This window comes from Myodes glareolus, chromosome 3 (genome assembly GCF_982192425.1).
Source record: "Myodes glareolus chromosome 3, mMyoGla1.1, whole genome shotgun sequence".
In the NCBI taxonomy this organism is placed as follows: Eukaryota; Metazoa; Chordata; class Mammalia; order Rodentia; family Cricetidae; genus Myodes; species Myodes glareolus.
The window spans coordinates 19439420-19449896 of NC_142028.1; the positions used below are offsets into that span (position 1 = coordinate 19439420).

The 10477-nt window shown below is 35.0% G+C and overlaps 1 protein-coding gene and 1 pseudogene across 1 annotated transcript; both read left to right on the top strand.

The window, feature by feature from the left end:
• Nucleotides 1-3600: 3600 nt before the first annotated feature.
• LOC125399329 (taste receptor type 2 member 125-like) lies at nucleotides 3601-4548 on the top strand. Its single transcript, XM_048432798.3, has one exon. The coding sequence runs from the start codon at nucleotides 3601-3603 to the stop codon at nucleotides 4546-4548; it is 948 nt and encodes a 315-aa protein (XP_048288755.3).
• A 2836-nt stretch (nucleotides 4549-7384) lies between these two features.
• On the top strand, nucleotides 7385-7702 carry LOC125399414 (zinc finger protein 644 pseudogene; annotated as a pseudogene).
• Nucleotides 7703-10477: the final 2775 nt, after the last annotated feature.

The window sequence follows — 10477 nt, forward strand, 5'->3', positions numbered from 1 at the left end:
CATTCAGCCCCAGAATAATCACACAGAACTATACTATTTAAAACAATGCTTGGCCCATTACCTCTAGCTTCTTATTTGCTAACACTTACATCTTAATTTAGCCCATTTTTATTAATCTGTGAATCACCACTAGGTCATAGCCCATCAACAAAGTTTCAGCACATCTGTCTCCAGTGGAGGTTCCATGGCTTCTCTCTAACTCTGTCTTTCTTTCTCCTAGCATTCAGTTTAGTTTCCCATGCCTACCTAAATTCTGCACTGCTATAGGTCCAAAGAAGTTTCTTTATTCATTAATGGTAATCACAGCATACAGAAGGAAATCCCACATCATTGCTTTTTCCCTTTTACTTTTCTTAGTTCTGTAAGAATATCTTGCAATGTATTTTAGCTCCTTCCCTTCCTCAAACCTCAAGGTTCATCTCTCCCTTCCTAACACATCCAATTCTGCCAATGTCCATTTCTGTTCCATATCCCCTCTCTCTTTATAACTTGTAGAGTGGCCTAATTTCCAATTACAAAATGCTTGGTTGATCTTATAGTATTTGTGTCTCTGTTGGATCAATGGACCTGGGCCACCTGAAACAGTTTATCTAAATGACTATAGGGAATGATCTTGAGCATATTCACTGATGTGGGAATGCTGACTCATTCTGATCCCAGCTTAGGACCTTGGGTTATAACTACATACATGGAGAAAAGAGACTGAGAAACACCAAGCATTCTTGTCCCCCTGCTTCCTGACTGTGGACATAATGTGACTTCTTCAAGATTTTGCTGTCCTGATTTCTCTGCCATTGAACTGTAAGCCACCATAAGCCTGTTTTCTGTAACTTCCTTCTTCAGTGTATTTTTATCACATAAATGAACAAAGAAAAAATAAAAATATTGACAAACAACAATGAAAATAATCTATTATTATGGTTCCCAAACTCTATATTCAGTTTAACTAAAACTTCACAGCATATTTCCATTTGCACACATTTCATTGAAACTGAAGTTATCACAGGCATACTAAAACTTAAAATACATATGTCAGAAATCAACTGTTGAAAGTATGGAGTAAAAATTATCAAATTTTACTCCATACAACAGGGGACTAAAGCTTCTAAGGCAACTCTGGAGGAACATAATATAATTTGGAATTTTTGGCTAAAATTATGACCAAAAACTGAGTAAGTTAATATGATTGTCAAAAATACTCGTGCTACTTTCCACTCCCTCCAAATCATTGTAAATGTTGTGAAGGGTCTTATTTCAGGTTTTCTCTCATAGGCTGAACTGTTTGAACTCCATGCAAAACAGTGCAAACTAAGCCCAACAAACAAAAGATGCAATCGAGTCTCTTCTACATTCTGATGGAGTTAAAGGGAAGGACATATGATTGAAATTGTCAGGAGAAGGCTACTAGTCCAATAGGGACTTAAAAATAATAGGGATTAAATCAGAATGACTTGTACTTTGAGGAAGACCATGTAAGCTCAAAGAAAATGCTTCCTGATCAGACAATCTGACAACAAGCCAGTGAGAGACCCAGATAAACCAGAAAGGCCAACAATCCAGAAAACTACCCCGTGGGACCTTGACCTTGGATTTCTAACCTTCAAAACCGTGAGAAAAATAATTTCTATTGTTTGAGTCCTTTGGTATTTTGTTATAGCTTCCCAACACATTAATATGAAGAAATCTAAATGGAAAAAAGTAATATCAAAGTAAGCCCTGTTACTAATAAGAATAAAACATTTACATGGCACCTATGAGATTTGATTGTTTCATAAAGGTCTGTAAACATGCTGAAGCTTGTGATTTGGTTGAGAGGAGACAGAGATGCAATTTGGATGTGATTAGTAGGAGGACTGTCAGATATACTAGCAAGTTTGTGCTACTTGCAAAATAAATAAGAATAATAAACTCCTTAAGAGAGAGCTGTGGTCTCTAAGTTGGTCCATCAATGTAAGATGAAGCAGACAAGGATAATTGCTGATAACATGAGAATGCAAAAGCTGGGCCTTTAGATAGGATTCAAGATTTTGACTTTTCCCTGTGAGATTCACAACAGAAATCAACTTTTCTATGCACCTTTCCAATTATTTCATTTTCAGAATACAATACATCTTTGAACACTGTATTACAAGCCTAGTCCATTCTCCAATAAATCTGACTTTGTCAAGAACATCAATGAATCTCTGTTGCCAGCTCATAGTCATATTACCTGTCACTGTCATGGATTAAGTTTTTGTGTTTGCTAGGTACATTTTTTGTGCTTTATATCATTGTCCATTTATCAGTTCTTCTCACTCTCTGCTAAACTTTCATCTTCTCTAAAAAGAAAATATTAGACACCATAAAGTTTTAGTTTTATAAACTAATCCATTGCAGTACTGTTGCTTGTGACCTCATATGTTGTCTGCATGGTGAACACAGCTAAATAGATGTCATAGAAAGTAAATGCCTTAACTAAGCAGAATGCAAACTCTATAGCTATTCATTTGTCAAATATGTTTTAATTCATGCTAGTTATGCAGGAAAATTAAAGCCTTTTAAAGTTGGACTACAATGATAATATTCACCACGATTTAGTGTTGAGACTATACTGTCATTTATGCTCCTATGGTATATTTTAATTCTTGGGTAGAAGTTGAAACATGTCCCTCCAGTTATGCCAAGAATATACAGTATGTCAAAATGAAATGGATGAGCTTGTGTCTCCATTTTAGTATCTTACTTTTTCATGTGCCTCACTTCAGTGACTTTTTCCAGGAACTACAATGAATTTCTACTACTTTCCATGTAAAAAGGAACCATTACCCAAAGTTTAGCAAATATTCACATTTATCACTCTATAGTTTAGTGTGAAAGCACTTTGAAACAATTTCTTATGAATTGCAATAATGTTGGAGCTCAATGTATGACAAATGTTGAATAAATTAAAAACATATCAATGAAATGAAAGATGAATATTTCAATCTCAAATAATTGTATGGTTATATATGAATATGTATAGATGTTTTCTGTTGTTGGTTATAAAATTATATTCTTAATATTATGGACTTAAGCAATAATGTTCTACAAGAAGTTATTAGTAAGTAATAATTTGAAGAAGAGCTTTGGTGATAAGCCCCTAGAGTCTTAATCTGAACTACTGAAAATATCTTCAATATTAAAGAACTCTTGCTTCCTGAGATTCTTCCTACTTTCTACAGGTCTTAGAATGTTTTGATTATTTCTCATCCATAACTCATAGATTTGATTATTTCTTGCCCACAGAAAGAAAAACTAGAAAACCAATGCAAATCAACATTTCTCTATTTATATTTCAGTGTCTGAGATGACAGTATTTCCTTCATCATCAGTAGCAGTAGACTCCAGTCTACCACAGGACACACAGAATCTGGATATAACTCAGTGGAACCACGTCAAAAGTTATACTTTCATAAATACAACTGCAATTACCTATATTAGTAAATCTCGGTGATTTTTTAATTTATTATTTTCTTAGAAATTATAGAAAGATGTTTTGAATTTCTTTTAAAACATTTAAAGTGAACACATTAAGAAATATTCTTCAGTGACTACAGAAATCAGGATATTCTTTTATGGACAATGGATATTGCCATAGAGATCATATGTGCTGCTACTGTCATTGTTGAACTCATAATTGGAAGTGCTGCAAATGGATTCATAGTTTTGGTGAACATCATAGACTGCGCCAGGAGAAGGAAGATCTCTTCAGTGGATAAGATCCTCACTGCTTTGGCAATCTCCAGAATAAATATGCTGTGGTCTATATTTATTATTACATTAATATCTTTTCTCTATCCAGATTTAGAAATGACTGTGAAAATGGTAAGAATAAAAAATAACACCTGGATTATTGCAAATCATTTTAGTATCTGGCTGGCTACCACCCTCAGCATATTTTATTTTCTCAAGATAGCCATTTTTTCTAACTATATTTTTCTCTACCTAAGGTGGAGGCTTAGAAAGGTGATTTCTGTGACAATGCTGCTATCTCTGCTCTTCTTGTTTGTAAATATTTTAACAATTAACATACATATTAATGTTTGGACAGATAAATTCAAAAGAAATCTCTCTTACAGTTCCACATCAAAGAATTACATACAATTTTACCGACTTATATATTTAATCAATACAATGTTCACATTCATCCCCTTCACTGTGACTCTGATTATTTTTACTCTGTTCATCTTCTCCCTGTGGAGACACCTGAAGAACATGTGGCACAACATCAAAGACACCAGAGACCCCAGCACCATGGCCCACATAAACGCCCTGCAAACGGTGGTTACCTTTCTCCTCTTCTATGCACTTTTCTTTCTGTCTCTTGCCACACAAGCTTGGGTCTCTCAGTTTCTAGAGAAAAGAAGTTTTCTTTTTGCTGCATTTATAATTACTTTTCCTTCAATCCACTCATGTGCTCTGATTCTGAGAAATAGTAAACTGAGGCAGGCCTCTCTCTTGGTGGTTTGGTGGCTTAAGTGCAGGTCCAAATATGTAGATCCTTTGTCCCCTGATACACTTTGTCAATGATTTTTAATAATGAAAAAAGAAATTGCTTTGTTAAAAAATTCTTTTTTATTAGTAATTTATATTTTAAGTTTTGTTTTGAACTTATAGAAGAATTTTTAGAGCAGAAGAATGATCATTTCACAATTCTACATTTTACCAAAATATAGCCTTGTTACAGTTATATCAGGAGAAAAAATGGGAAGAGTGGATAGAAATATGGAAAACTGTTATAATTCATTTTAATTCAATGTTTAGGAAAAATAACAGGCTCTAATAAATTTAAATACATTTTTCTATTGTGAATGATAGATTCTTATAATCGTTCTTGTAGTCATGTGTTTTCTAAACAAAGCTGGAAACTGACTTTATGCAATTTAATGATCTGTTCTTCTTTTAAAGTGATCCTTATGATAATATCTTCCTAGCACATTTTTTTGTATAAATATATTTTTATTATCATGTTACAAATCCACAAAGACTGTCCTAAAGTCAGTGTCATGTATCTAAGGGATGTATTTGAGAAAGTAAGGGAGAACACATATCAATTTCTTCCCAGTACTGCCTACCCACATAACCCTCAGCAGTACCATGACCTCTTGTACTGCCTGGTTTCATGAAAGTGTCTTGTGTCTTTTCTTTGGACTCAGTACTCAGAAGAATCATTGCTGTGGGACAATGGTCTTTCATCCTGACTCTAATATTATATTATTTTAATAAAATGCTGTTTGGCCAGTAGCCAGGCAGGAATTGTAGGCAAGGTGACCACGCAGGAAATAGATAGAGTTGGGGCAACAAGGCAGGAAGTATAGGTGGGGCAAGGAGAATAGGAGAAATCTGGGAAGAAGAAAGGCTGAGTCTGCAGTCGTCACCCAGATGCAGAGGAAGCAAGATGAGAATGCCTCGCTGAAAAGGTACCAAGCGACATGGCTAATGCAGACAAGAATTATGGACTAATATATGTTAAAGAAACCTGAGCTAATAGGCCAACTAGTTTATGATTAATGTAGACCTCTGTGTGTTTCTTTGGGACTGAATGACTGCGGAACTGGGTGGGACAGAAACCTCTGTCAACAAAATGGCGCCTAATGTGAACAACTGCATCTATATAAAACCTGAGAGAGTTTGGGAAGTAATTCTAGACAAAATGGAGACGAGTTAAGCATGGCTTCTTGGTAGCAGCATTTTCTCAGGTGGGCTCTCTTTGCTAGAATCAAGGCATCTCATTTAAGATAGGCTTCCTAACTCAGCTTTAGATGCTAAAACCTTGCAGCTGTTTTAAGAGGACCCACCAGCACACATTTAAACGGTATTTATGAATAGTCAACAGCTTGCTTCTTGGTGGTGGCAGGGAGTCTGAAATGCCATAGAGTTGTAGCAATAAAGAAGACTCTGGCCAGTACCTCCACCATGAGTGTATACTCTCAGAAAGCTAAGAATTGGGAAGGATTCAGTCATCAAAGCCATGACTTTAATCCTAGCCATGTCACTTAGAAAAGACTCATGTGGTCAGAAAAAGAGAACTAAAGAGTAAAGATAACTTCAAAGTGAATAAAACCTCTAAATGATTTACAGTATGTTTAAAAATATATGTAGGCTTGGAAGAGAAAAAAAGATAAAGTCCTTAAAATTAAAAAAGAAAAAAAACAAAGAGTAGTTGGGTATAGTAGCACATAACTTTAATCCCAACACTTGGGAGACAGAGGCAGTCAAATCTCTGGAAGTTCAAGGACAACCTGGTCTACAACATGAGTGCCAGGACAGCCAAAGATACACAGAGGAACCTAGTTTCAGAAAGTCAAAAATTAAAATTGAAAATAAAAGAAATAGAATTTAAAATAAAGCCACATAAAGTTTAAAAACACACAGAAAATCTGTATACTGTATGTTGTTATGCTCTCTTTGAATTATTTGAATACTGAGGAAGGAGCAACAGCTGTTAAAAGACATTTGATTATAAATGTTGCTGGATTAATCCAACATACATATTTTAAAAATGTTTTGACTTCAAAATTTAAGTCAAAAGATATGTTACGTTGGAGAAGAGATTTTGTTTTTGTTTCCACAGGAAATGAGAGGCTGTGGATTCATTCCAGGTTAAGAAAAATCAGGTTTGATTAAAAAAGATTCCCTGAAGACCCCCTGAGGAATGGATGACCCAGATAATCCAACATTTCAGAGAACCTCTATGGAGTTTCCTCTCAGTTCTACATCCAGAACAGTTTCAAGACTGCTGGTGAGATGATCAAGCATCACAGAATATTCCAGTCAGGACTTGATCATAATTCAAAATTTTCTTTAGGTACCCATAAGATGATCAGCACCCCCAAAGGGCAGGAAGTAGCCTGGAAAACTATACCCACATTCCCCCCAAAAATGGATTATGGGTTTTTTTCTTTGAGTGTTGGTTGCAAGTTGTTATAGATAATGATCAGGAAGAAAGGTAAACAAAGAATATTAGATTCAGAGTTCTTGCTTTGAAAAAGAAAAGGTGGTGAAGTTCTGTGGGATAATGATCTTTTATCCTATCACTTATAATATATTGTTTTAATAAAATGCTGATTGGCCCATTGCCAGGCAAGTAGTATAGGTGGGGCAACCAGGCAGGAAGTAGAAGTGGGGCAATGAGAACAGGAGAATTCTGGGAAGAGTAAAGGGCAGTCTGTAGCCCTCACCCAGATACAGAGGAAGCAAGATGAGAACACCTCACTGATAAAGGTATCAAGCCACATGGTTAACATAGACAAGAATTATGGACTAATTTAAATGGGGATGAAAGCAATTAAAAGGTTTCTTCAGAAATGTGTTCTTCCATTAAACAATGAGAGTCTGTTGATGTATCAACCACACACACAAAAAAATGGACTTGACTATACACTTAGCCTTAGATTGTAAGCAAAAGAAATCAAGGTCAAGACCTGGAAGCAAGAAGAAAATGCTGACATTACCTCATGGTGCTGACATGGTTTACATTCTTCTATGCAGGTTTTGTGGCCCAGTCTTTTGAGGACCATTGTCTGTTCAGGAAGACTGGATTAAGCACTTTCAGTGACACATTGTAAACGCTAATATTCCATGGACTGAAGCTGGCATGGTGGAAGTCACATCACTTCTTAAAAAGCCTGCCTCCATTACAGAAACTTCATTTTCTTTACTAATGGCAGAAGAAGCTTCATAGATCCAGGAGTCCTTTTAAATAGCAAATTTAATTGGATATAAATTTAATATTTTCTTCTAAGTCATATCTATATATAAATGCTATGGTAGGAACAATGGGGGACATTAATTACAGTGACATCAGAGCATCTGAGTACTTGAGATAGTGATATATATGTTATATATATATTACATAGTGTGGAAATGTGTTTTTAAGGGTTACTAAGTTTTGATGGCTGAGTTTACTCAAAGGTCTTATATCTGAGAGCCATTTGTAAAGTGTTGCACATGAATTTTCAGACAGACATACTGACAGTTATGTTCTCTGCAGTGTTACCAGAATCAAGACTCTATTTTTTCTCCCCACACTTATATAGGAAACTAAGATATTATATTTTGTTGGTATATATTTAGTATTTTGTATAATACCAGGAACTGCTAACTAAATTTATTCAACTTAGGATATTTAATATCATGTACTTCATAGTTTAAAACTGTTCACCCAGATAGAACAGAGTACTATCTGTCTGGACGTGCTCACCTGGATAGAGCAGAGAGCTATCTGTCCAGATGTATAGTGTTGGTTTTTATTTTTTTTTTTTACTTCAGATGGAAACTGATGTATAAATGTTTTTTTTAAAAAAATCACATGAAATGTTGCTTTTTTATATACTAAAAAGTTGGAGGGAGATATGTTTAAACAAATATTTCTAAAAGAAATATATACATAGTCCTGAAAATTACCTGTGGTAAGGAAGAATTCTTACTCCAGTTGCATTTCTCAGACAATGAAGTGGTGAGTCCATGCCACCTCCTACTTTGTCAACAAAGATGCTATTACCCTTTCCATTTTTGTATCATAATAGATTTTAAAAATCTAATGTTTTTTATTGCAAGACATACTTTTGTTAATAGACTTGTTCCTTTTTAATGTTTTATGTACAGTTTGACATGCTTACAGGACAGGGTTGTCTATTTAACATTGTAGAAAAGTAATTAATAAACAAGGCTCACTATACAATTTAGAAAAGATTTTCTCATTTATATTATCTTCCAAATTTGATCAGTTAGCAAAACTATTAATACATAAAATATCTCTACATATGATGAGAATGTTTACAATTTCAATCTTAGAGCTTGTTTTGGATGTGATGATATGTATGAAAATTGTGTAACACTATGCTCACACTAAGGACTTTCATATGGAATACTGAAATAAATGTGCTGTAAGGAGTAGAAAAATAAGATGTAAGAAAGAGTTAATTAGAAGCCTGAGCTAGTAGGCAAACCAGTTTATGATTAATGTAGGCCTCTGTGTGTTTCTTTGGGACTGAACAGCTGAAGGACCGGGCAGGACAGAAACCTCTGTCAGCAGATCCCATTGTTAGCTTTTGCTCAACCATCAATTTTTTTCCTTGATGCCCAGTGTTCACTTTTGGTGAAAAGAAAGAGTTGTTTGACATTCATTCAATAGCTGTTTTGCCTGTCTTTCTCTGTTAAAGATTGTCAGTGTTGCCATTACCAAAGCAGACTCATTTACCTTCTGTGACATATAACAGTTATTGAAAGAATAAATTTTGCTAGAAATAATTTCTAGAAATAATTCACATGACAGCTTAGAATGTAGAGATGGGAAATTTGGTCTCAGATCTTCCTCATCAGAAACAGGGTTTAATGTGTTTATAAAATGAAGAAACATGGTGATCTATAAGGTGAGGAGAGAAAATAAGAAACAAGAGGGATGAATAGTTTTTCCTCTCATATGCTATCAAACTTCTTAGCTATTCATTGAATATAAGTTCAGAAAGCCAGTAACATTTGCATAATTTGTAGGTGGAACTTGAAATCTGTGGTGTGAAAAATCACACTGGATAATTGCAAAGCCCTGAGTGAGGGGATGATATTTTAAACTGATAGATATGGGCATGGTTAACTCAAAATTCCTTAAAAACAATGTAAACACTTTTATTCATTAGTTACCATGCACTGGAGTGCCACATGTAACATAATTTATACCGTTTACCTATAATATGTCTTAAGTCAATTATGAAGTAAGAGAAGCAAAAAAACCCAAAAGGTTCTCTTTATCTGTTCTACTTCTGCCCTCTACAAATATCTCCAGTGGTATAGGTAACAACATTTATAGATCCCTGTATCAACAACTACATTTTCCTTTCAGTCTTTGAATAACATAATAAAGGTGACACATTAGTATCATAAAATGTAGTGTGTTTTTGGTTCCTAACTTTTAAGAGGTCCACTGAATACTCTGGCATGTGAGTGATAGGAAGCAATGCTGTAGTATGGAAGTCTAAGGCAGACAAAATAGAAGGATAATCCAGTTCTCATAAGATGTTGACAAACAAAGCAGGCAATGCTAAAGCCATCTGTAGACCTATATGAGATTAGTCTCAGTATTGTTTGCCCTCTCTGTGACTTGGGTGTACTCATGCTTCGTACTTATGGTGTATTATTAAGGCATCTGGTTTTTATAGGATCACTGGTACTTTTGTGTAGAAGTATCCTACACATAATTTCATTCTCTTCTCTTGCAGATTTTTTCCTATTCTCAGATAGGGTACTCTGTTGTTGAAGAGGATGTGGACCTCTTGCAGACTTTTTCCTTTTCTCAGATAGGGTACTCTGTTGTTGAAGAGGATGTGGACCTACACTAACACAGCTGGGGTATGGTCTCCCCTGAGGATCATGCCAGAAGCATGCAAAGTGTCCTTGCCATTGAATCCAGTTCACTCTAGCCTAAAGCGGAAGGGTTTATTCACATATGAGGTAACTACAG

Bases quoted from the DNA above. Each gene is read 5' to 3' on its own strand.
- LOC125399329 (XM_048432798.3), top strand. From the start codon at position 3,601: ATGGATATTGCCATAGAGATCATATGTGCTGCTACTGTCATTGTTGAA.